The 27,859-nt window shown below is 43.0% G+C and overlaps 1 protein-coding gene across 2 annotated transcripts; it reads right to left on the bottom strand.

Annotated features, from left to right (window-relative positions):
- Positions 1–62: 62 nt before the first annotated feature.
- Positions 63–27,859, bottom strand: STOM (stomatin). 2 transcript variants are annotated; one of them, XM_040963185.1, is made up of 7 exons: positions 27,731–27,859; positions 14,414–14,520; positions 13,789–13,861; positions 12,568–12,650; positions 7,966–8,169; positions 6,748–6,882; positions 63–511 (listed from the first exon to the last, which is right to left on the bottom strand). In XM_040963185.1, exons 1-7 carry the CDS (start codon positions 27,789–27,791, stop codon positions 317–319), a joined length of 858 nt encoding a protein of 285 aa, XP_040819119.1. In that variant the 5' UTR covers positions 27,792–27,859; the 3' UTR covers positions 63–316. The 2 variants fall into 2 exon arrangements, with proteins under 2 accessions (XP_040819119.1, XP_040819120.1); XM_040963186.1 differs by having other exon boundaries at positions 14,414–14,517.

Genomic DNA, 27,859 nt, shown 5'->3' with positions numbered 1-27,859 from the left:
TAAAGCCAGCCAGGGGTGCCAGCTGCGCACTCCAGCCTCTGGGCCGGCTGCTGAGAAAGAGGCTCCGAATGACTCAGCAGAAGAAGAGCAAGGGGACCTAGCGCACAATTATCAAAGACTATAAACAGTGTAGCGCAGATTATCTTGTATCAATTATCTTTCATCTGGCTTCTGATCACTACCCACCCTACACAGCCTGCGGAAACCATTTGGAAGAGGAAAGGCAAGGTGAAGGGTCGAGGGCCGCTGCCCTCCCCTCCGCTCCCCTTAGGACACGGTCCCCCATGGTATATTTGGAGGGAGGAGCCTGCGTGGCTCAGTGTTTGGCCCCAAACATGCCTTGCAGCATGTCTATGGGCAGCGGGAAGACGATGGTGGAATTTTTCTCAGCCGCGATGGTGGTTAGCGTCTGAAGGTAGCGGAGCTGAAGGGCAGCAGGAGACTCGGTGATGACCATGGAGGCCTCCTTCAGGGCCCTGGACGCGTTCATCTCTCCCTCTGCTGCAATGACCTGGGACGAAGCGAAAGGAGAAGTTAAATGGGAGAAAGTGCATGTGGTCTCACGCAGCCATCCTGACAAGGGGAAGGCAGACTTCACAGGGTGCACACAGCTTTCCTGAATAGCTCGAAGGAAATCAATTTCTACACAGTTTCTTCTTAAAGCCATTTGCCTGAGCTTGATCAGTGTCGAGACCACCTCTTTAACTGTTGCCCTTCTTCAGTTGACCAGGTTGCCAAACACAGTGTGGCAGGAATTGCGTAGGGGTTAATAAAAAGTGAGTCAATTCAATTATTGGTTACAAATTCTTTTGAAAGTTGAGTGGGCTTCCAATTCTTTGATTATAAAGAAAGGGAAGAGGGCTTTATAGAACTGAAAGTCGGTCAGTCACTGAAATTGTTTTCAATCAAAGATTGCTGGATATGTCATTACATGAATCCAAAGGGATTCATTGCTAAGAGGTACATGACATGACTTTAAACAAAACTTCCATTTCCACCTACTTCTTTATGTAAGCCAGGTTTCTTAGTCATTGTATTTATACAAATGCAAAATGGATGCTGAATCCTGTCTCATTCTAGCAAGACTAACCACCCGCATGCCTGTGATTTGACTTCTCTTTCATTCCATTAAGAGAAACGTTCCTAGTTAAACTTCCTTTTTTCTCTTTAGGGGAAATTCTGAAATAGTTACACAGCCTTTCTCCAGACTTAAGAGATTTTTAAAAGTTTTGATTTACTAGAATGAGACAGGATTCAGCAACAATTTTATTCCCAATTTTCATGAAAATATATCAATATTAGCGTTATCATTGTGGTGGTGAAGGCAAAGCTGCCTGCAATGTTTACACACCATACTAGTGCTGGTTCATGTCCCAGATGCTGCACTTCCAATCTAGCTCCCTGTTTAATTGGCCTAGGGAAAGCAGTGGAAGATGGCTCAGGTGTTTGGGCCCTTGCAGCCACGTGGGAGACCTGGATGAAGTTCCTGGCTCCAGCCTGGTCCCGTGCTGTTATGGTTTATCTAAATAATGAACAAGTAGATGAAAGATCTCTCTCTGTCTTTGCCTTGCAAAATTTAAAAAAAAAAAATCTTAAAAACAAAAAGTATCGGTACTTACAACACGTCAGAAACTACATGTGTATGACCGATAACTATATAAGATCAGTACAAACATTTAAATACCTAAAGTATGTCTTTAGTTTTTATGAATTCTTAAAGGGGTAACAGGAAATTTATTTATTTATTTTTTTTGCATATCACTGCGAGGTCAAGACTGCAGGGACTTTGGAGTTCAATGGCCTGGATCTCAAATCCCAAACTCAACTCCTTCTCTCAGGTTACTTGACAGCTGACTCTCGGGTTCCGGTTCTTAAACGGGATGACTGACTTGGAAGGATCTCTTGGAGGAAGACAGCAGGGATCTAAGTGTGGAGTGCAACACAGCAGGAGTTATTTAGGCCTGGCAAGTGACATGTCAAGGCCTGACTTGCAATCCAACTTTTATGCTTTTAAGACACAAAAGATTGAGAAACTAAATCAAGGCAGTTCCTTTCATTCCTAGTCCTAGGAAGCGCGTACAAACATGATATTTATCAAGGTTAAAAGTGCAGCTTTATCAAGTTTTCCTCACATGAATGTCAAAATAGGGTTCATAGTACTCCCCAGGACGTCAGAATTAGACACTCATGTCTCCAACAAAACTTGGGGGCTTTCTGAGCATTGATGAGCCCTGGATGGGAGCCAGAGTGGACAGTAGAACTTCAGTGCCCCCCCCCCCAAGCTCCTGCTCAGGCAGGGGAGCCAGCCATGGCAACGGGTCATTTCATTTTAGTGTGACAAATGCTAACAGAAACATGGAGAGGCAATTTTCACAGACAGCGAGGTGTTGAGGCTGTAGAAGTTGAATATTAAAGGCTGAGAAGTTTGTTATTTGGACAGAGAAAAAGAGGAACATTTTAATTTTTAACTTCTTTCTCCATGTGAGAGGCAGAGAAACACAGATGGAGAGATGGAGAAAGCTCCAGTCTGTGGTTCATTCACTAAATACCGTCAACAACCAAAGCTGGATCGTGCTGAGCTCAGGAGCCAGGAACTCCAGCTGGATCTCCTACACAGGTGGCGGGGACCCAAGCACTTGAGCTGTCACCTGCTACCTCCCAGGGTGTGCATTAGCAGGAAGCCAGAGTGGAGCTAGCACTTCAGCCCAGACACTTGGGATCTGGGGTTCTTAACTGATATCTTAACCAGCATGCCAGATGCCTGTCCTGGAAAGAATGTCTAGATAACACACATGAAGTAGTATTGTGTTATTATTATTTTTTTAAGTCTCACGTATTCTTGAAAACTTTTAAGTGGCTGACTACTGTGAGGGAGAGGGGTGAGGGGACTGGGGTCTGAAGGGAAATGAAGGCTCGGGATGTGGTCTCTGCTCAGTGAGCCATGGGAAGCCACAAAGAAGTTGTCTACAACACAAGGAGCCTCATCAGATCCAGTCTGAGGGAACAGTCCCATGGTTGATGACAAATGAGACAAGGCTGAGAGCTGCTTGAGAAGAGTGGGTACAGTTCACTGGTGGTAGGCATGGGGGACAGAAGGGCCTGGGGAGCTGTTCAGGAGGGAGAACCAACAGATCCTGGAGACTGGCTGGGTTTGAGCACAGGGGACCGAGGTGGCGTTCCAGGTTTCTATTCTTGCTTGTGTGAGCAGAGCTGCTGGCCAAGACAGGGAACACAGGCTCTGGGTACTTACCCAAAGGACCTAGTTTATAGAATTAAAGACCTTCAGTTGTCAAGGCAAACTAGTATGTCCTACCCAGGTCTGTGGGAAGGGGCAAGTGCCAGGGCTGCTGAAAGAGAACTACATCACTGCCGTTACCAAGGCCAGCACAGCAGGGGATTCACACACAAACCCTGCCTTATCAACAGCTGCCTCTGACTTCTTTCCATGCCTTTTCAGATGTCCAATTAAACTTTTCTTTTTTTCTTGGTCTGGAGAAGAATCAGCTGCAAAGATACCTTATCTCCCACCCACTACTGATCAGCCCACAATCTCTTGGCTGCATTGCCAGACCCATTGAGTTGGGCACACACTTTGTTTGCAGAAAAGCTGCTCTGGGCAAACTGTCAGAGATGTGAATACAGTGCCAGGCACTCTGGTGAAACCAGGCCAGATGCGTTCTGTTGATAGTATCTTGGCCAAGCAAGCCACTTTCAGGTGTAAGGGATTTTTCCAAATGTACCATCATCCTCTGTCAACCAACACTTCGTATTTTCAGATCGCCCCTTTAAAATCTGGCATTTCTGTGTGTGAGGATGGGGCTGCGTGTGCCTTCTGCAGACCATGGGGGCTGGTCAGTGGCAGGGGCAGAGAAAAGGGATCTCCATTGTTACACACTAGTCCCTCAGCTGGTAGACCAGTTGGCCCTGAGATGGGTGCCTGAAGGCATGTGCCTGTTGTTCTTCTAAGAAGTATGAAAAGGAATTAAGGGATAATGCAGAAACAAAAGCTACTGCATTTCAAACCATTGTGAGTTGGCTCTAAAACCATGAAAAGGATGCTCGGCTGGCACATGGTAAGATATGTGGAAGGATCTGTCCTCTCTTGTAACCAACTTCTTCCTCTCAAACTGTCCATGAGTGCTCATGTCTCCACCCTCTCTATCTAGTAAGTAGTCACTGGTATCTGGGGGAGATTACAGAGAGCAGCCATGAACTGTCTAGTGCATGCCTTTACATGCAAGCACATTTGCGTTAGGTACGTACCGGAAGGGGAGCCACCAACCACACGTGTAAGATGTTGGGTTTTGGTAGATACTGTCAAGAGTCTTACCCAAAGTGATTTAATCCATTTACATTCTCACCACAAGACTTTAAGTTCCGGTTTTCTCTTCCTCAGATTTGGTTCTCTGCCCCCTCTTTTTGTTTTTAAGCCATTCTAGTGGATGTCTAGTGTGGCACTTGCTTATAGTTTGAATTCATATTTCCCTGGTGACTAATTAACACATTTCTCTCTGAAGTCTCTTGGCTCTCCTGCCTCATCTCCTCTCTCTTTTCCTTGGATATTTATTTGTTGAAGAAATAGTGTACATAACAGAAGGGCTAGGCTTGCAGTGAGGCTGTGTAAAAGCTCCTGCCTTACAGGCAGATGTCACTGCCCACATTCATGAGGCCTCTCTTACACTGACCCTCCGGCTCCCTCTTAATGAGTTTGTGGTAGTCATTCAGGATTCCAGCCAGCTTCCTGATCTTCCCATTGTTGGGAAGGGAAGACAGGAACTCTTTTCACACAGATGTCAATGCTATGCAAGGGGCTCTGGGAAGTTCCAGGAGGCACTGGGAAGCACTGCCTCTAGTCAACTCAGTGACCTGAAGAACGTCACTTTAGGGATTGGCATTGTGACATAGCATAATAAGCCGCCATTCAAGGCTGGCATCCCATATTGGAGTGACAGTCTGAGTCCTGGCTGCTCTGTATCTGATTTAACTTCCTGCTAATGGGCCTGGCAAAACAGTGGATGACAGCCCAACTCCATGAATCCCTGCCACCCATGTAGGAGACCCAGATGAAGTTCTGGGCTCCTGCCTTCAGCCTGGCCCACTTTCTAGCTATCACAGCCAATTTAGCGGTGAACCAGTAGTTACCTGAAGCTCACTCTCTCCTCTATCTGACGCTCTGCCTTTACAACAAATATTTTTTAAGAAAGCAAATCACTTTACTGAATTTAAATTTTTCAGCTGAATAGGGAAATGGGAAACCAGTTTCGTTTTTAGGACCAGCTGTAAGCAGTGGAGGTTGTTAACTGGAGATGGGTTCTGAGACCAAGTCTACGCCCAGTGAAAAACAGGGCTGTGGTTAATTACTGGCCTGGGAATAAGAGGGTGGGGTGGCAGCATCTGGGCTGGGGATTTGTCATCTTTGGAAGGTAATCTCTGAGGACTTTTCGAGCTCTCATATTCTGGATACTGTAGACATAGTAAATTCCCTTATTCAACATGATCTAAAATGAGCTTTTGGGTTAGTAGCAGATTCTAGGGAAAAGCAATCCCTAATTTTCAAAGTAATGTGATAATTTCAGGACATATTTAAAACAGCACCATAAATGTAATTTGGCTTTCTAAAAAGCAATGGTTTAGTAAGAAGGCCCTTGAGGGTTCTAAAGTATTCTTGGCTAGTCATCACAAGTGTTAATTATCACATTAGGGAATCCTAAAACTTCTGGTCAACAGAACATTTTGGCAGCTGTGTGTCCGATGAGCTTCCACTCTTTTGGTGTTAGCTAAGAAATTACAATGGCCAGTTGTGCCTTAAGGATTTCTTAAAAGAAAGACAGGGCTCTAGTTGGCCAGTCAGCATCAGCTGCCACTGTTTTTTAAACAACACCTCGCTTTGCTCCATGTGTCCTGGAGTCTCTGTGAAGTTCATAGCAATCCCGCCTATGAAGATTGCTTCTCTTGCTCTTACCCGCTCACAGCCACAAGGCATTGGGACTGTGTTCGTATCTGACTTTGCCCTTTGAACAAGTTGGACCAAAGAGAACCTGTCTGGGAAAGTGAAGTTAAGGCTGGTCTGTCTCCTTTAGTGTTCACCTGGAAAGACACGTGAACTTGGAGTCAGACGTTTTCCTCCGTGGGTTATCAGAAGAGTGTCTCACAAAAGGGAATCCTTGCAGAATTCACTGCTCCCTGTTACCTGGTTCCAATTCTAATGAGGCTCGCGTCTACTTCCTGCTCTTGGGCTTGGTAAGATATCCCTGCATTTTTTCGCTTTCTCATCTTAAGAGATCCTCTTTCTTAAATCAGCTTAACAAATATTTCTTCTGTATTTCCCAGAGGGGCCATGCTACTTTGTAAGGTTAAGCCAGAGGAAGGAATTACGATGAAAAGAAAGAGGTGGGGTGGGGCGATATCCAAGAAACAGAAATAAAAAAGAAGAAAGTGGAGAGACAGGAAGAGTAAATTGTAAGAAGGACAAAGAGCCATGCCAAAGGAGAGACCATGAAAGAGAACGGATGGGGAAAACAGATTATGCACTTGTTCTTAGTAACAGATCGAGAGACTAAAATATAGCACACACAGGAGTAAGAGAATAAGGAAATTATGTGTACTAACACTCCAGGAGACAGTAAGTCCAAAAAAAGCAACTTTTAAGCTAATGATTCAAACACATCTTCTAATAAAGCCTGAAAAGAAAATTCAAGAAGAAAAACAAACTAAACAAACAGACAAACAAACAAAAAAAACAATGACCTTGGCGCGGGCCTCCCGGGATGCTTCAGCTTCTGCAGCCATAGCTCGCTGGAGCTGCACGGGCAGCTTCACGTCCTTGATTTCCACACGTTCTACCTTTATCCCCCAGTCATCGGTGGCCTCATCCAGCGTGCACTGTTACAGGAGTGAAAAGACAGGTGAAAACCAGTCCGCCCCAGCTGCTGACCGTGCCTGCCGCGGCTGTCTCTGTTGGGGTGTGAAGCAGAGAAGGTGCTAGGAAATCTCTGTCCTACAGTGGAAGTAGGGGCTGCATTCCCTGGGGAGCTGATTCTCCTTGTCTCATTACCAAACTGGTATGGGGCTGAAGGGCTTGTACAAAGATGGCACATTGCTTACTGGCAGACTCTACTGCAACTATTTAATCCTGTGGTTGAAGGTTAAAAACAGCCATGAATGGTAGGTCAATATACAAATGAATGACTATATCCCAATAAACATATATTTAAAAAAAAAAAACAGGGGGCCGAGTGAGACTATAACATGCTGGCTTCTGGACCAGTGTGACTGTGCTAATCGTATTTACTTATTTATAATACACATATTATGTATGTAATTATACATGCTATAATTATGTGTCCTATAATTACATAAGCATACATACTACTCCCTTTAGACTGATTGGACTAAACCATATTATCTACTTTGTATGGTTCTTATGAGCATCAAATAAGATCATTTTTTATCTACAATGAAATCTATACAAATAATAAGAATTCATGTTTGAAGTACTTTATCTTTTTTGAACAAGCTAGGCTTAATTCAACTTCTAACACTCAAGCTAACTTAGAAAGCAGAATAGTTGTAAGGAAATTCATGAGACTGGACACATACAACAGCAGTTCTGTTTTGTAGATCAGCCTTTGAACTATCTTGCTAAACAAAAAAGTTAATAATCACCCAGGAGAAGAAGATACATCCCAGGGGGAATTAAAAAAAATAATGCCTGAGTCTGAGTGTTATTAACTCCAAGAGCTGTTAGTGTAAAGAAATGTCCTTTTCCATCTAGTCTGGAAAATCTTACCATAAAAAAGAAAAGAAAAGCAAAAAGAAAAAGAAAAAGGCCAGAGAACACGCAACTAGGGTGAATGAAAGGTTGTCAGTGTTAACTTTGGCTCTTGTCAAAGGTTGTCCAAGTGAGCAATAACTCGGCTTCCCTTATCGACCTCTGCTGGATCGCAGTGTGGACGCCTTGCTCACCTGCATGTTGTGCGCAATCTCTTCTCTGTCAGAGAGGATCTGGGACAGATTCTTGGTGCCCAGGACATTCCTCAGAGTAGTCTGTGCCAAAAGTCGGGTTGCTGAGTCAGCATTGGTGATATTGGCCACAGCCAAGGTTGCATTCTGAACACGGTAATAGACCACGCCATCCACGCTAACGGTCACTGAGTCCTTAGTGAGGATCTGCAAGACAGAGGAAGCAACTTGACAGCTACCAACCAAGCATCTCTCTAAGATAGCTGGAAAGATTGTTATGTTATAGGACAGCCGTTAACACTGCTGCATTTTCTTCTAGGACATCAGAAAGTTGGGCTGGGCACAGTAGCCTAGTGGCTAAAGTCCTCGCCTTGCACACTCCAGGAGCCCATATGGGTGTTGGTTTGTATCCTGGCAAACCCGCTTCCCATCCAGCTCCCTGTTTGTGGCCTGGGAAAGCATTTGAGAACAGCCCAATGCCTTGGAACCCTACACCCACGTGGGAGACCCGGAAGAGCTCCTGGCTTCGGATCAGCTCAGCTCTAGGCATTGTGGCTACTTGGGGTGTGAATCAGCTGATGGAAGCCCTTCCTCTCTGTCTCTCCTCCTCTCTGTATATCTGACTTTCCAATAAAAATAAAATAAAATCTTTAAAGACATCATAAAATTACACCTTTAAGAATTCAATAAAATATTCAAGTGAAGTTCACTAATTCACTCAACCAATCAACAAATACTGAGATGCCCACTCAGTAGCCGTGCTGTCCTAGATAACCAGACCAGGGATGAGGGTTTGAAAAAGTTTGGCTTCTCCTTTTCAAGAGGTTACAGAAGCAAGGGAGGTTTTCAGGTACTGGTTATGGGCAGCCATAGGTTGCAAGGGTGATATCTTAGTCATTTCTTAAAGAAAAGAATACAGTTTTTCAGGGTGCAGGGGAATGTATCCTAGACAGAGAGAATAGAGAATGGGAAGGCTGAGGGATCCTGAGTTGCTGAACTAGTAGTGGTACAGGTTTACTGGAACAAAAGGTACATATGGAGAAATAAAAAGTACATATAGTAAGGTCAGGATAAAAACAAATTTGTAATACCGCCATGTAAAAATGTTTAATATGACATTTTGTTTAGATCTAAAAAGTTATCTGAGTCAGAGACTCCAGGAAAATAATAAGGCAGAACTCAGTTTCTCATTTGTAAAGTAGAATTAATAACAGCTTCTATTCCACAAGATCGTCACTGGAATTACTGAGTTACACCGAAGTGCTTAGAGTAGTGCCTGACATTTTTATTCCTTTTTCAGTTTAAATAATGATGTTAGGTTTATAAAGTAAAATAGTACTTATGCTATGTATAAGAAATCAGATCAGACAATAAGAAACCCTTTTTTTAAAGATTTTAATTTTTGTTAGAAAAAAATTATAGAAAGGAGAGACAGAGAGAAAAGTCTTCCATCTGCTGGCCAACTCCCCAAGTTAGCCACAGTGTTTGATGCTGAGTCAATCCAAAGTCAGGAGACAGGAGATCTCCCTCTGAACCCTGTACCTGCTCTACCCCCTCAGGTCTCCGATGTGTATGCAGAGTTCCAAGGCTTTTTGCCATCCTCCACTGCTTCCCCAAGCCACAAGCAGGGAGCTGGATGAGAAGTGGAGCCCCTGGTACATGAGCCAGTGCCCACATGGGATCCTGGAATGTGTAAGGCGAGGATGCGGCCACTAGGCTACCTCGCTGGACCAGGAAACCTGCCTCTTTTCTTTTCTTTTCCTTTTTCTTTTCTTTTCTTTTCTTTTCTTTTCTTTTCTTTTCTTTTCTTTTCTTTTCTTTTCTTTTCTTTTCTTTTCTTTTCTTTCTCTCTCTCTCTCTTTCTTTCTTTCTTTCCAATTCATCCTTATTCATGATGGTTTGAATTATTTGTTTTCCATGTAACACTAGTATTAAAGTGATAGGCATTCAGCAGAAAGTTCACTTTGATTTTGAGATTTTGATCTTTTCATGGACTGGCAACATGTGGTCTGGTCTTTGCTTTCCAATGCTGGGTGGCAGCAACAAGCTGCAGTTTCCAGGCAGCTCCATGATCAACCATGAAAGGAAACAACCTGTACCCCACCATGAGTGTCCCACATGGCCAACCTGTAACAGTTGGAAGACAAGGTGGAGTAAATGCATCTTTAACTTATGATATTTAGCATGGGTTCTTGGGACAGAAACCATTTAAGTCAAGGAGCATCTACATTTGCATAGCAGGGATCTTTTAAGATCTCAATCTTAATTACATTAAACCATGGTTCAAATGCTACAATGGCTTCTTACAGCTTCTGGTCCTTCAATACCTCTCTGGCCCCACTCCCTCCTATACACACTGCACACACGGACATAATGTGGGTCCCCACAGTCACTGTGTTCGTGTCCCTAGGCCTGCATGTCCTCTCCTCTCCATCATTTCTCATCATCAAGGCTCTGCTTGCCTGTGAAACTTCCTTGACTCACTTGGCAGAGTTAAGCACTCTTCCTCTGCGATAGTTTCTGCACCTTTTTGAATGACTGACTACTCCATTAGACTATAAATTTCTCAAGGAAATTCTCTGGCCACGACAGAGTGATTGCTAGGATGCAGGAATAGCCAAAAAAACAAGGGATGAGTTGACAGTCCTAGGAATAGGGACGGACTAGTACAGGAGTGAGAGTCAGGACCTGAGCTGCTCCAGCCCTGCCCACACCTCGCTGTCTGACCTGACCAGCAGCAGGGCAGATAAAGCATCTGACCTACAGATTCCTTGCTTGTGAGATGGAGCTAATCATAACTGATTCTACATAATCAATTCTACTGTGTAAACCAAGGTAACCACCACAATGTTGGCACAACATTTCTAACTTGGACGAGAAATGGGAGATTTGTAAATACCAGGGTTCTTTAAAAGGTGCGTAGAATTATAAGTTCACTTCAGTCAAAGATTTTTGAAATCCATAGTTTTTTTATGATGCACATTTATTTCCATAAACTTTCTGAAGACCCCTCGTAGATGCACAGTACATTACCACTGTGCATAAAAATTTTCTCCCATGATGCGTCAGAAACGGTTCTTCATCGCCAAGCAAATTCTTGCCACAGTGAACTTTGCCACAGCGGCTTTTACAGCTGCAGTTTCTAGTTTACTGCAGACCGTAGACAGAGTACTTTACTCATTTCCCAGCACGTTCACAGGGGCTGGAAAAAAGGGATTGCTTGCCAAGTTGCAATCTGCTCTGAGTTCAGCAGTTCGCAGGAGAGAACAGCTGGAAGGCAATCCTGCCAGATGCCCGCCATGCTCAGCAAGGAAAACACCAGACTTGCTGGCGGCCTAAAGGAGGCTCCTGAGACTCAGTCTTCTCTAAAAGATGGGAAAACACGCAGAGTGCAAGGGCGCAATCTGGCTTCCTCTGTGAGTAAAACGCTGGTTAACATGACTTCCGGCATCACTCAATCCAGGTGGATTTTAAGGTCTGGCTTGGCCTACTTCTTGGATTAGCACCAGCAAGGGTATTCCCAAGCTGGTGTTTGGATTTTGAGACAAATGAAGACAACCTAGTTGGACTCCATCAGCATGCTGGGAGTTGGGCTCTTGGCCAGCAGCCTGGCAGTGTATCTCTGTTCCTCCCTTCATCGTGTTGTAGGTTTTCTGCTGCACTATGCCTTCTAAGCCATGGGTCCTTGGATGGCCATCGCTTTTAGGGTCTTGACAGAGTCAATGGAATGTATTTAGCATAGTTATAGAAAAGGCACTGGAGAAGGAAGAGCTGGATTTGGACCTGGTTCTGCTACTGTAGTCTGGAAAAATTTCATTATCTCATTTCAATCATACACTTTCTGCTGTGAGTTTCAACTGGGATACTGTTCATGAAGTGGTTTGAAAAGGCATAGGATAACCACTAATATGAAGCATGCAACAATTTGTATAAAATGTCAAACAGTTTCTAATTTCTTGGCTTGTAACTAGCATATCCAGCATAAAATCAAGAACTATAAGAAGAAAGAATGTTGTACAAACTAAGACTTCCCATCAGAAAGCCATGGAGAAAAAATATCATAGTAGGAACAACGGTGATGACAACATGGACATCAATGTTGTATTTACATTAACTTCACACTATTGTAATACATGTCCAGTATCTTTACTCCAAAAATCCAAAATCCAAAAACTCTAAAATTCTAAACTTTTGAAGCACCCACATGGCACTCAAGTCTTGGAGCACTCTGTATAAATATCCCCAATCCAAAAATGTCCAAAATTTGAACTTTTCTGGTTCCAAGCATTTTGGAATACACAAACTATAATCATATAATACTGAGTTAGCACAACAATTTATTAGGCATAGTTCTTACAGCTTACCTATATCATCTCACTTATTCCTCACAACCAAGTAAAGTAGGTCCTACCACAATAACTCTATTCTAGAGATGAAGAAAGGGAAGCAGAGAGGAGACAAAGAACTTGTTCAAGGTCACTGAATTAGAAACAGTGAAGGTAGTCAGGATCCAGGCCTGGTGCTCTACTCTTATGGCTGGATTCCTATCGTTAAAGCATGTTTACACATGACAGCCCCGTCACTCATGGTCAAGGCAACCCTTACCTCCTGAGGAGGAATGTCAAAGGAGATAGTTCTCATGTCCACTTTGATGAAGCTGTCTGTGCACGGCAGAATAAAAAACAAACCTGCAGCAAAGACACACAGATTACAGAGAACCCTCAGCCCCTTATCAGTTCACATCTGCATTCAGTTCTAATAGAATCAACTGGAAGTCACCAGTTCAGCTCTGCGAATAAGCCAGAAGCCAGGAATGTTATCCCTGACTCCTCTTGCTCTCTTCTCAACTCTATCAGTCTCCACTAAGGTATGTGGGGCTCATTTCCCTCCTCTACTCCTACTGTAATTATTCCTCCACCCCAATTTGGACTAACACAATCACTTCCCAATCCATCTTTCAGGTTCTCTCCCATGAACTGTTTCCTAGGCTGTAAGAAGAACCATTTTCCCTAAGACACACACATGCCACACACTTGGTCCTGCCGGCCCTCATGGGTTCATCTCTTCAGCCACTTTACACTGCACTCTTGCCTTCCAGAGATACTTGCTGTTCCTTGAATATGCAATACAGGTTCCTCTTCCTGTTGGGAACACTTCCCTCTGGCTAATGCCTTTTTGTGACTCAAGACACAGCCGAGATGTCACCGCTAGAGAGGCTGTCTCTCCCTACTTCTCATTTGGGTTTCTTCTCTTCTCTGGATTTCTCTTTTCTCACAGCACCCTGTATCTGATCACAATACTTATCAAATGGGACTACAGCTGACTCCTTGTTGTGTGGCCTACCACTAGCTAGGAAGGGCCTTGAGGTTAGGGGCTATGTTTTCGTCTCCCTTGATTTCTAAGCTCCTAGGACCCAGTAAAATCTCAAAGTTGCCAAATGATTGACTGAAAGCCTTTCTTTGGTAGAAATTCTCAAACTCAAATTCTACAGCTGTAGCTATTGTTGGCCTAAGACAATCTTATCAGCTCAAGTGGGAAGGGAAGAGGAAGGGAGGGAAGGCAAGGTGACAATATGAATATTAGCTAGGGTTATTTCTGTTGTTACATGAAAGATCTCCAAAACATTCATGTGAAATGTACCTAATGAAAGTTTTTGCATCAAAATCAACTTCTTTTCTCCTTTTATTTTTCCATGAACTAGTTTAAACATCCCTATACAACTTTGCTTCCTAAACCCTTTCTAAGTCAACCAAGAGGCCCTTAAAGGGAAATCACACCAGCAACAAGAACTTCAGCTGCTAAACAAGCCAGAATCGTAGTACTTACCAGGTCCTTTGGCTCCTCCTTGTAAAATGCGACCCAATCTGAAGATGATGGCTCTTTCATACTCTTTTATAATCTAGAACAAGGACACAAAATATCATTTCAAATGAGGGGAAAAACATTTACATGTACAACATGCCAGAGTACCTCAAAAAGTTTGTAGAAATTGGAATTAAAAGATACATTTATTTTGTTCAAAAATACTTTGAAACCCATCTGTAGGAGGGCTCTTCAAAGAGCTCACACGCACAAAAAACGCACGCTGTGGAAAAAACTTGGCAGCAGGAGATGGTCCTCATGCGTGGGACCCTGCACCTAACCAAGAGGCCAGTCCCCAGCTCCTGGCTTTGATCAGGTCCAGCCATTGCAGCCATTTAGTGAGTGGATCAGCGGATGCAAGCTCTCTTTTTGTCACTCTCTCTCTTTCTCTCTTTTTTTTTTTTTACCAGCCTTTCAAGTGAATAAATAAATACACCTTTTAAAAAAATAAATAGAATGAATTTTGCAAAAGAAGGGTAAAGGAAAAATAAGTACAGGCCAATATAATCCATGTCTTTTGCAGACACACAAAGTGGGCTTGTGTAGGTAGGATTTGTATCTCTCCAGATGCAAATGAAATATTCCTTACCTTTATACACATCCATATTGATATGGGGAAAGTTACAAGTGTGAATAAAAAGGAGGCAGCCACCAAAATCCATCCACAAGGTCCCAGGCCCTTACTGGGGCTATCTGCTAAAAACAAAACATACATTGTTATTAGTGTGATCACCACCATCTCCTTCCCTATGCAGCGAATGGCTGTGTGGCTTACATTATTATTTTCCTTAATCTACTTAACATAGTTTTTCACAATGTTCATTATTTCATCTGGCAAACACTTATTAAGCACCTGTGCTTTGTATTGAATCAGTAGAAACGAACCAGTAGAAAATGAATTAAGACTCAGACCCAACTTACAAGAAGGTTAAAGTTTAAGAGTTAATTCTTTGAAAAGCAGAAGGGCCGGCACTGTGGCATAATGGGCAAAGTTGCTTCCTGCGACATAAGCATTCCATGTAGGCACCAGTTTGTGTACCAGCTGCTCCTCTTCCAATCTGACTCCCTGCTAATGACCTGAGAAATGCAACAGAAGATGGCCTAAGAACTTGGGCTCCTGTCATCCATGTGGGAGACTTGGAGGAAGCTCCTGACTTTGACCTGGTTCAACTCTAGTTGATGTAGCCTTTTTGGGGAGTGAACCAGGAGATAGAATCTCTCTCTCTCTCTCTCTGTTACAAATGCTTTCTTAAAAAAACAACAAAAATTCTTTTAAATAAAAACATGTTAAATGAAATTTGTAACATAATTTTCTAAAATTATTTATTTACTTATTTATTTGAAAGACAAAGAAATACCTACTTCATTGGCTCAGTTCCCAAATACCTCCACAGCAGCTGAAGTCTAGGCAAGGCTGAAACCAAGAACCAGAAACTCAATCCACATCTCCCAAGGGTGTGGCAGCTACTCAACCATGTTAGAAACCTGAGCCTTCTGTCTCTCAGGGTGCTCCAGCGTGCATGTGGGCAGGAAGCAGAGCTGGGGAGTGCAGCCGTAACTCAAGTCCAGGCACCTACATCTGGGATGTGGGCATTCCACAGTCTTTTTTTTTTTTTAAAGATTTATTTTTATTATTTTTTTATTGGAAAGGCAGATATACAGAGAGGAGAGACAGAGAGGAAGATCTGAGCGCAACGGGCCGATGCTATGCCGATCCGAAGCCAGGAGCCTCTTCCGGATCTCCCACGCGGGTGCAGGGTCCCAAAGCTTTGGGCCGTCCTCTGCTGCTTTCCCAGGCCACAGGCAGGGAGCTGGAAGGGAAGCGGGGCTGCCGGGATTAGAACCAGCGCCCATATGGGGTCCTGGGCGTGCAAGGCGAGGACCTTTAACCACTTGCGCCACTGCGCCGGGCCCGCATTCCACAGTCTTAACTGCTCTCCCAAATGCCTACCCTTTGCGATCTAATTTTTCTCTCTTCTACTTCCCTTTTTAGCATTTGCAGCTAAGCAATTGTGCTTTTCTTGTTTTCATTTTAACTTTTTGTCAAAATTACACTTGCATAAACGTTTAAAGGTCAAATAGTTCTATAAAATCATTCCTAAGAGATAATAATTTTTTTTAGAAGATTTATTTATTTATTGGAAAGTCAGATATACAGAGAAGAGGAGAGACAGAGAGGAAGATCTTTCGTCTGATGATTCACTTCCCAAGTGAGTGCAACGGCCAATGCTATGCCGATCCGAAGCCAGGATCCAGGAACTTCTTCCGGGTATCCCACTTGGGTGCAGGGTCCCAAGGCTTTGGGCCGTCCTCAACTGCTTTCCCAGGCCACACACAGGGAGCTGGATGGGAAGTGGGGCCGCTGGGATTAGAACCGGTGCCCATATGGGATCCTGGTGCGTTCAAGGCAAGGACTTCAGCTGCTAGGCCACGCCACCGGGCCCAAGAGGTAGTAATTTCAAAAACAACTGCTCTTTTGGTTGAGGGCTTTTGTATTTATCTCTGCCTTTTGTAAATACTTATTGTTCTGTTACTTCTTGCAACCTTAGCTTTCAATTAGTGATTTCTATGATAGAGAGGATTACGTCCTCCGACCTCTTCTTCCCTTTCCCGGCTGCACAGATTCAGCTTCCCAATGTAATTACACACTTTCGTTTAGGTCAGTAGCAAATTCTGTCACATCGTGACCATGAAACCACGCATAAAGCCACATAGAGGAAGTATCCTTAGTCCCCGTCTTCTGGACAACTTGTTTGTCTTTTTTCTTCTGGCATTAGTCATTTTATCCCTTTGCTCTTGTGTTTAATGTACTGTTATTGATCCAACTTCAAATCCATCAATTGTCTAAATCTCCTCCCAAAAGGACCAGTTTATTATTTTTTTTTATATCACCTTTTCAGAGCCCCGTCTGCACTTTGCTTGTCTAGTCCACACAGCTATCAGTTCATGACTCCAGGGTGACATTTCCTATTTTCGGTATCCAGCGCCTTCCTCATCACTGGTTTGTTTTCCCTTTCTGTGGAGGACATGTGGCTGAGGAGGCTGAGGGATAACCATGGATTCTTATCAGTCACAGGGGGCTTCTGCTGTATTCTTAAAGCTGTCTTGGTCGAGGAAGGGAATTTGAGAAGCGGAAAAGAATGGTGCCAGGCATGTGGTACTATTCAGAAGAAAGGGCAAAATGGTTGTGAGACAAGACCTGGACAAATAAGAGGCCAAGAAATAAGCAGAGAGTTCAGGCAGGGAGCATGGGAGAAAAGAAATACGTCTCAACCCCCTGGTCACACGCTTGAAAACCCAGGATGGAAAACCAGAAACAGTGAGTACCAAGGAGTCATGGGTATCTCACTTTGTCATTTTCTGATCCTATGACACAGTGTGAGGTAGATGTTCTCTTGCATATATAAATAAAAGTGATGCAAAAGTTAACCCTGGGGTTTTCTAAGTCATGGTTGTTAGAGAACAGCCATATTCACTGATAGAATGTTCAGTGCTGCTTGTGAATTTAACTATCGGACACTTAACTCCAAAACCCATGTTCTAAATCAATTCTCTTTTTTGACCCTTCACCTCTAAATTGAAACATCCTCCTTCAAGATGCTTTCACACTAAGAGCCCTTACTCAAGACAGAAACCAAACTGGGAAAGCCTAGTAGGACTTTGAGATTGAAATCGCATCTTCTAGCAGAGGAAGCCCTCTGAATTCCGGCTGTGTTATAAATAGTTATAACCCAGGCCTAGGTTTTCAGAGTGAAATGTATTCCAAATAAGGGCTACATTAGCTACAAATACTTATCTGACAGCATTTGGTGCTTTCTAAAAATATTGTCCCAAGTCTCCCGTTTTTCTAGGGTCCTGAGCACAAGACCTAGGAGCAGGAATGTTGCTTATTCATTTTTATATTCATAATGTCTAGTTCAGCATCGTGCAGATATAAAATACTCCCCACCAAGTTCTCCAGCTAGATGCCATCTTATAGCTCTTCAAAAATGTCCCCTGGGCATTTACATTGTATGTAATACTTGAATTTCTTATGTACTTACATCACTTTTTAAATATAGATTTATTCATTTTTATTCGAAAGGCAGACCAGATTTATGGGGAGGAGAGACAGAGAGAAAGATCTGCCATCTGCTGGCTTACTTCCCAAACGGCTACAACAGCCGGAGCTGAGCCAATCCAAAGCCTGGAGCAAGGAGCTTCCTCTGGGTCTCCTCCTGGGTCTCTGTGTCTGGGTGCTCTACTGCTTTCTCAGGTCATAAGTAGGGAGCTGGACGGGAAGTGGAGCAGTCAGGACATGAACTGGTTCCCACACGGTATCCTGGTGCATGCAGGCGACAATTTAGCTACTGAGCCATTGTGCTGGGCCCAACCATGTAAATGTTTTAAAAGATTTATTTATTTTTTATTGGAAAGTCAGATGTACAGAGAAAAGGAGAGACAGAAAGGAAAATCTTCCATCCTCTGATTCACTCCCCAAGTGGTCACAATGGCCAGGGCTGCATTGATCCAAAGCCAGGAGCCCAGAGCCTCTTCTGGTCTCCCATGCAGGGTCCTAAGGCATTGGGCTGTCCTTTACTGCTTTCGCAGGCCATAAGCAGGGAGCTGGATTAGAACTGGTGCCCATATGGGATCCCGGCTCGTGCAAGGTAAGGACTTTAGCTGCTAGGCCACCGTACCAGGCCCAACCATGTAATTTTTTTAAAAACAAAATAATCACTATATAAATTAGAAATAGCTCAAAAATAGAAAAAAAGAAAAACTACCTATGCTTTCATTATTTTTAGATTATGATTTTTTTTCCCTTGGCTACATGTCCTTTCAATCTTTCCAAAAATTAAATAAATAATGGCATGCCTAATGATTTTAAACATTTATTTATTTGAGATGGAGAGAGAGAAAGAGAGAACTGTCATCTGCTGGTTCACGCTCCAGTTGCCTGCGATGGGCTGAGGTGGGGCTGGGTCTGAAGATGACAGCCGGGAATGCAGTCCCGGCCTGCCACATGGGAGGCAGACACTCAACAATTGGAGCCCTTTGTACTGCCACCCACTGTCTGCACTGGTAAGAAGGCAGTCAGCAACCATAACTGGGAACTGAACCCAGGTCCTCCAGTGTGGGCTGCAGCATCTTAGCGGCTGGGCTAAGTGCCTGTCCTTACATAATGATTTGAAAGCTGCCTCCTTCGCTCTATTGTGAACATCTTTTCATGTCACTATGTGTTTTTTCCTCATTATTAATGGCTATGTAACCCAGTGTTTCATTAATGTGCATTTACGTTATATCTAAGCGTTTCAGAAATTCTGCTGCACTAAATATATTTTTAGTAGTTTCCATATGTCTCTATTTATTATGTAATTCGATTTTACTAAATAGATGAAGTTGCATAGTTTTGAGATTTCATTCTACAGGTATTTTTATTACTAGTAATAACTTTTACTTATTGAATACCTGTTAATATGTGTTAGCTGCTACTAATTCCTTCTAAACATAATTTTTGATGTTTATAAACATCTGTAAAATACATATAAAATTTTCCTTCTGGAATCTCAAAACAATAAAGTAAATGACCCACTGTGTAAAGAAAAGAAAGCAAAACAAAATTATGAAACAAATAAAAGAAGGGAAATTGTACAATAATTTCCATTCAGAGAGCTTTAGGAAAAGCAGCAAAACATCCTTTCTAAGATCATAACAGTTTAATGTCCAGCACATCACATGTTGCTACCAAGCCCACATTAGCCGCTTCACTTTAAGATCTACTGAACTTGGCAACAGAGGAAATCATCTGGACTAACAGATTCTACTAATCACCTAGATGTAATTACTCTGACATTCAAAAGATATTAGATTTCCTGTTGAGAAAGGCCAGAAACATGCCTTACACAATACTGAAAAACATTTCTTAGGTATTATTGCACACTACAGGAATAAGATGGGTTTAAAATTACTCAAATAACCTAAGTTGCTCCACATAAAGGGCAATCTTCCTTCCCTTCACAGTGTGCAGGTGAAATAGCCCTTGTTGTAAACTGCTTGCAAGAACAGTATTGTCTGGGCGGCAAAGATTAGGATGGCTTGGCATTTAATCCCCAAAACACATTCCGTTGGGTTCTAAGAGCCCTTTTTAAATGTATAAAGCAAACTCCAAGGACCAAGCAATTTTTACAGTTTTCTCCTTACAAGCAGATATTTTCAGGAAATCCGTGAGTCACTATGATCTTTCATCAGAGTCCATGTCAGGACTTGGCAACCGTTTCCTGTAAGGGATCTGGGTACACTTTGCATGCCATAGTGTGTGGCAAGTACTCAACCCTGTAGTGCCAAGGCAACCACAGACAATACACGAGTGAGCCTGGCTGTGTTCCGATAAACCTTAAATCATGCACACCAAACTAAAAACTGCATAGAGTTTTTACTCATAATCAACTATATATTGTGACTAGTTAAAAATGTAAAAACTATTCGTATCTTGCAGGCGGCCAGATCTTGTCCATGAGCAGTTATAATCCTGGTTCCTGTTCTATGTCAAACAAGCAGTTATACGAGGAGAAAGACTTTCCTAAATTAAATAAGGCATTTGATCTTTCTCCCAGTCTTTCAAATAGGGTTATGTTTCCCATCTTCCAAGTTTTTTGTTTGTTTGTTTTTTTGTTTTTGCCTTGAAATGACTCTTTATAAGATACGCTAAATAAAACCTCAAGGTGGAAACAGACAACAGGGTAAGTACAATATACGAAAATAAATATGTCTGCAATAAATGAAAATCTTAGGGTAGCTTTTCAAAGACTGGAAACATAGGAGAAGGAAAATAAGAGACACAGAGGAGAGAGGGAGTGAAAAGAAACATTAAAATGAAGGCGGCATCCTAACAGGAGATAAAGGTTGAAGCGCTAGAAGGGGGGATGTGGCGGAGTATAACACAGGACAGTCTCAGTAATTACACGTGGGACAAGACGGCGGTACTTAACTAGAGCACAGCTGGCGGCTCATTGAGGATTCCAACAAACAAGCATATATTATAACATATAACTTCTTAGAAATGATTATTTTAATTAGGCTCAGTCTTCAGTTCTTCAAACACCTTTATCCTTAAAATGCCATGGGGAAAAAAAAATTTATTCTCTGGGTTACAGCAACGATAACTCAGATGGTATAAAATTGCAAACTATGACTGAAAAAATACAAATTTCCCTTCCTACTATGAATGAACTATAGCTATAAACATTAGGTCAAAAGCACTGATATTGATGAATTGCAACTTAAAACACAAAGAGAAAAATGCATTCATTATGAAAAATTGAAGAAAATTAAATGGACTAATCCTTTCAAGAAGGATTTTTCAGTAGGTTAAAATAAAGGGACTCCTTTGCTAATTTAAAAGGGATGAGGAAACTAAATACACATGAAGAGTGTATTTCCTAAGCATTTTGAGGATTTTCTGAGCTTTCCTTCATTCAATTGCTTTAGGTCTTGAATAGGAGGAAAGAAGGACTGACAGCAACCTGAATAAATTTGAACTCCTTAAGTTTTACCACACCTCCCTCTACTAGGCTGTTATAACATTTTGCCCTCTGCAAACATCCATCATATTTCTAATTGTTTTATTCAACGCTTGTCTTTTCTATGAGTTTTTGTTCTTGTTTTTAAAAAGGGGGACTGCAGAATGGTCTCAGAGTTGGCTCTCTGACCTACTAGCTTTACATCTTGCTAGTAAGAGGACTAATACAAGGCTAATAAAAGAAACTTCTCAGAGTTGGTGTGATGAATAAATGGACAGATATGGCAAATATCCCACAGAAAACAGGTATTGCAAAAACATTTGTTAGATACACAGTTAATGAATGAGTTGAATGATCCTACTGCTTCTCTGGAGAAAAAAGGTTTCCTACCACAAAGGACAAACTAAAATTACATGGCAGCAGACAGGATCCAAGAATCACTCAGAATCTTCTGTCCCAATGTGGTTGTCAACAGTTTTCCTACTGTCTTCTTTCTAAACATTAGACCTTTTCCAACCTCGAGGTCAGAGAATTCAAAAAGACATGAACATGACCCACGTGTGGAAATATATAAATACTAATGCTCAGAAAAATTAGGGAAAAAAAGCAATCTCATAGTGGATATTAAATTAATTAAATCTAGACTAGTCCTGAAATACATGAAAACAGAGCAAAACCCTTTTATGTTTTCAAGGTTTTTTTTTTAAAGATCTTTTACATAGAAACATCTTTAAATTATCTATAATAAAGTCTCTTAAAAATGTTTGGAGGGTGACATTATTTTCACCTAAAAATGGGAAAAGGCAGTACAAGGAAATTGATCATAAGATTTTAAGAACTAGAGTAGCACAGAACTTGAGGTTCAAGGGTCAGTTGCCAATTTTACCACTAAATTTTCTCAAGAAAAAAAAAGCGGGGTGGGGAGAAATGAACAACAAAAAAGTTACTTCAGTGGTTGTTACGAATGACAAAACACGAAAAATACTTGACAGAAGATGTTGAACAAATAGTTATTATTATAACTTCAAGGTCATTATTGCTACAGTTTGTAGGAATATGATTTTTACTGAGTTGCCTTCAGGGATCTGTACTCCACGTAGAAAGTGCTCAAGACTAGCAATCTACTTGGGGACTCCAGCTCAGGAGCAGAAACAGACCGCACCCGGGGTACTAAGTCACAGTCTAAACTCTTCTGGGATCATCTCACAGGCAAATCTTTTAAATTGGCCCCTAATCTGAATTCTCCACAAAATGATCAGTTACGTCCATAGGGCAGTAAGATTTTTGCCCAGCACACAGATGGGAAACCAACTCTTTGGAGGTTAAGAGACTTGCCCAAATGACCTAGGTAAGAAGAGATGGTACTGGAATCTGAACCCAGATTTTTAAATATTGAATTCCACTTGTATTTTTACCCAACCATACTTCTTTATCATAAGTGTTCTCTGTAAAGAAAGTTTGGTGGCATTTTCTTGGTCTAATGTTATATTCTTGTACCTCCAAGGTTTATTTACTCAAATCTTTGAGGTTTAAGTTTATTTACTAGTCCTGGAACATAGACAGAAACTTAAGGGTGAATGGGTCCTGGCACAGTAGCCTAGCAGTTAAATCCTCCCCTTGAAAGCGTCAGGATCCCATATGGGCACCAGTTCTAATCCCAGTGGCCCTGCTTCCCATCCAGCTCCCTGCTTGTGGCCTGGGAAAGCAGTAGAGGATGGCTCAAAGCCTTGGGACCCTGCATCCATGTGGGAGACCCCGAGGAAGCTCCTGGCTCCTGGCTTCAGATCGGCTCAGCTCTGGCTGCCACAGCCACTTGGGGAGTGAACCAGGAGATGGAACATCTGTCTGTCTCTTCTTTCCTCCATCAATCTGCTTTTCCAGTAAAAAGTAAATAAATAAATCTTTGAAAAAAAAAGTGGAGGAACAATTCTGTGCCTCTTAAGAATTGACATACTTCTCTCTTTCTACTGATGGAGATCTCTAACTTCCCTCTTTCCAAGCTTTCATAAACAATATTCTGTATTAAGTATTATATATTATCTTGGCACAATAATATTTTATTTTGGCAATAATCCTTTTATTGATCATATAAAGCCAGACAGATATTCTGTCCAGTAAAATATGTCATAAGGAATATAATGTGCATATCCTAAAAAAATTTGGTTCAAATAATCTGTGAGGCAACAGTTAACAAACATTTAACACGTCATAGCACAAGAGCAGCTTCTTCATTCTTCTCAGTTTCGTTTCAACAAGAGTTTTGCACATGTACTAGGGCCCCAAGCGACTACGAGAAGAGACAATCCCTGCTTTCAAATGTTCCTGTGATCCCACAAAAGAAGAGTGACAACCTTTGATAAAAAGATGAATCAATTGATAATTCTAATAGTCAGGTGTTTTAAAATGTATGCAGAAAATTAAATTAAAGGTGTATTTTGATGCAAACATTTTTGAAATTTGTGGCCATGAGGGCTCTTCAAAAAGTTCACATGGAGTGTGCATAATGAAAAAGTCATGCATGGATTTTTTAATTCCATTCCCTATGAGCTCTTTGAAGTACTCTATAATAGCCATTACAGTAAAGGGATTCACAGGAGACCAGGCCGACTCAGAAGAGAGGTGTTCACCTTTTTGTGATTACAACAGTTTTCAGGAAGTTAAACAAATTTATTTTGAAGTGTATATGTAACACTTCATTAACCTCTTAATGACTTCTTTTTCGGGGACTGGTATTGTGGTGAGGCAGGCTAAGCTGCTGTCTTCAGAGTTCTGATTACAGTTCTGGCTATTCTGCTTCTTTTCTGGCTTCGTGCTAATGTGCCTGGGAAGGAAGCAGAAAGTGGTCCGAGTTCTGGGTTCCCAGGCTGGAACAGGCCTCACTGTCATGCCCTTTTGGGTAGTGAACTAGCAGATGAAAGATCTCTTTTCCTGTTGCTCTGCCTTCCAAGTCAATAAATCTAAAAACGTTTTTTTTTCAAAATGAACTAGGAAATGAGGGACTTTGTTTCTCATTGTGTAAAGTTTACACAATGAGGTGGCACCAAAACGTTACTCATAAAATACATAAATGCCAGTTTTTATAGACTTGGGCCTCAGTTTGAGCTAGTTTTGGCCGTTGGTACTTTAACTCAGATTAATTATTGAAGACGCTACGATCTGATTAGCCCTAACAAACTGAAATAAACAAGTCAGCCTCATGATTCTGCCTATTTCCAGACAATCTCCCCCAAGGGATTCATTCTGTCCATGTGGCTCTTAATTAGAACGATACATTTCTTTGCAATCCACCTGCATAATTATATTACAAAGTGAGTGGCGTGGCTTTAAGGAAAATTTGGTTTGTTACCGGCTTAGTCCTATTTGCCTGCCCAGGACTAACAATCAGCAAAGTCATCACGAAGCAGGGTTCGGTTTTTCATCATTCCACTGCTTCCCTTGGCCAGAAACAGCCCTCTGGGAGCTGCTTTAGCCAGGGCGCCTTGACTGAAGTCGGGGTCCTTTGGGGTTTGTTTGTTTACCGTCTCTTACCTTCAGTGAAAGTACTGAAGCTAGATGAGGTTGGACATTTCGGTCTGTGTTTTGGGGACAGCTCTAAGATGGGAAAGATAGTTAGGAAAATCAGACAGGCCCAGTTAGACACCTGGCTGGGACTCCGGTGAGCTGTGTGTGGTTTTCACCTCTCAGAGCCTCAGCTTCCTTGATGAATAACAACATTTTCCTTGTGGTGCTTGCTGCAGATTCTGGTTAGATATCTGATCTGAAACTCATCTAAAACATTCAGGCTGTGTTTCCACAGCAACTGGTCGGTAAATAATACTTTAATAAATTCTAGTAATAGTTTTCTTATTTCAAATTCCTAAGGTTTACAGTTAAAAATGAAAAGAAGACATACACCAAGTGAAATTTTATTGGTATGAGGAAATTTCTGAGGAAATGCGGCATTCATTTTCGTTGGAGGGTTTTTTTTTTTTAAAATGTTTCAGTTTATTCTGGAGCTGAAAAGGAAGTTGTTCTTTCATTGTGACCACAAAGTCACTATTGTCTTAGTTAACGAAGCTAAATCACATATTTTAGCTTTAATAAGATATATTCAAACATAACTTTAAATTTCTCCATTTTACACTATAGCAAATATGGCAGCTTCAATCATTATCAATTAAGGAATAAGTAATGGCAATTCTTTAAAAATTGTGCTTATTCGTTGGAGTTTTAAAGCATTGATGTCCAGGGCCTGTTACAGTAGCCTAGAGGCTAAGGTCCTCGCCTTGCATGTGCCAGGATCCCATATGGGCGCCAGTTCTAATCCAGGCTGCCCTGCTTCCTATCCTGCTCCCTACTTGTAGCTTGGGAAAGCAGTCGAGGTGGCTGTAAGCCTTGGAACTCTGCACCCGTGTGGGAGACCCAGGGGATACTCCTGGCTTAGGATCGGCGCAGCTCTGGTCATTGAGGCCACTTGGAGAGTGAATCAATGGACAGAAGATCTTCCTATCTCTCCTCTTCTCTGTATATCTGATTTTCCAATAAAATGAAATTTTAAAACATGTGTTAAAAAGGCATAGAACCAAGAGAAAGAACTTAGAAGTCTATGGTAACAGCAAACAGCCAGATGAACATTAAGCATAAAGATGCTTTATTTCCAAAGTACTCTTCTAACCAGATTTCCCACTCGGTCACAACAGGGAAAAGAGGTTTCTACTCACCTTTTAATCCAGGAAAATACAACTATCAAAGAGGCAGTATTGCAGAATTTTTAGAATCAGTCAAATCCGTATGGAAAATACAGCTCCATGGGACAGGCCTTTGGCAGAGCAGTTAAACTGCTGTTTGAGACCTCTGCTTCCTGGATCAGAATGCCTGGGTTCGAGCCCCAGCTCTGCTCCTTTTTAGCCTCCTGGGAGGGAGCAGGTGATGATCCCAGTAGGACTGACCCTGCTGACCTACATGGAAGATCCCAAGTGAGGTCTGGGCTCCCAGGTTCAGCCTGGCCCAGGCTTGGCTGTAGGAAGCATCTGCTGGGAGCGAACCAGCAAACTGGGACACCTCTTTTAGTGTATCTGCCTGTCTCTCTGTTTTTTCATGGAGATAATGAGAAAAATAAAATAGAATAGGGCTCCAGTGTGGAAAACAATTTTGCTCTGGCTCTCATCAATTCCTTGCCACACTTTCGATCTGGTGCTTAGCGGAGAAAAAGGAAGGTGCTCCTGGAACTACGTGAAGACAGAGATCAGATCTATGGGCGAGCAAAACGGGCGGTCCCAACAGACAGATGGACAAGGCTGGCTTTACAGCACAGGACTCCAGGGTACCGTGTTTGGAGGGGTACTGGAAAAGTCACCTACGTTTCTTTCATTCTGTCAGCCTTTCTCAAAGTCCATCTTGAGGAATTCTTCCACAATTCCAGCCCTTGGCTTCCTAAGAGCTCCGGAAATTATCTCAATACTCAATCACCTCTCTATTATTGGACACCCTCGTCCCCCAGGGAGTTAGCCAAGAAAGGTGCGAGGCGGGAGGACTCCCTCGCACTTGCGTTGGTGCACAGGGGAAAGGGAATAGGCCATTCCGGGTTTCTGTTCTGTGGCCTAGGAAAGCCCTAGAATGAAAGGAGGAGGGATGGAGGATTGGGGAACGCGAGGATGAGGGAATGTAGAACTGCCTGTAGGAAACAAAAGCTTGGGAGAATTCCTTAAAGCCCTGAGAGTATAGTGCAGGAGGGCACAAAATGAGAGAGACTTGAAAGATTGGGGAGCAGGGGGTATGTGCTAAAGTCCCAGTGCTTCCCTTCTCCCTGCAGGACCGCCCACTCTGCGAAGGGAGGTGGGGTCTTGCCTGTTCCTACAAACTTGCTCCGGGTCACGGGTCACGATGTCGGGGCTCAGGGTGCAGGAGTTCCTCATCGGCAAGGAGGAAGTGGGCTCACACTGAGGGCTCCGCGGAGACGAAGGTCTCCAGCAGGTGGGGTGGAACGGGCAGGAGAAGAGTGGGTGACGGGGGAAGTTCCGGGCTCCCGCCCCACCCCTCGCTGGCGACTGTCAGTTACTTCTGTGTGATCCGGGCTGCGTGGATGGCACGAGATAACGAAGCGCTGGCACCGGGTCGGGCAGCTGGTGACCGCGGGATAACGCAAGCCCGGGCCACGGTTCCCAGTACGTCCACAGGGTGCCCTGCCCGAGCTGTGCTCTTTGCACCCCAACACCCCCATATCGTGGCCCCAGCCATTCTTCTCAGCTGACGACCGAGGAGACGGCAGATTGGCGAGGAGCTCACGCTGCCCAAGTCGCGCTGACCTGCCTGGGACCCTCGTGTCAGGCTGCACAGCCCGCGTGACAGACTGAGGATCGGTGCCCGGGGAGGGTAGGGGGCGTGCGGGGACTCCGGGAGAGTCGCCAGGGGCGCGAGGGGCTCACCCTTAAAGGAGTCGGGGAGCCGATGTCCCTGGGTGTCCGTGCCGTGCCTCTTCTCGGCCATGCTACCAGAGCCGGAGTCGGGTTGTCGGGTCGCTGTCGCCGAAGCCGAGGTCGCCAGGAATGTGGAGA

This window comes from Ochotona curzoniae, unplaced genomic scaffold (assembly GCF_017591425.1).
Source record: "Ochotona curzoniae isolate NIBS_2020 unplaced genomic scaffold, NIBS_Ocur_1.0 scaffold_3208, whole genome shotgun sequence".
Taxonomy (NCBI): domain Eukaryota; kingdom Metazoa; phylum Chordata; class Mammalia; order Lagomorpha; family Ochotonidae; genus Ochotona; species Ochotona curzoniae.
This window is presented reverse-complemented; position numbering and strand designations above follow the sequence as displayed.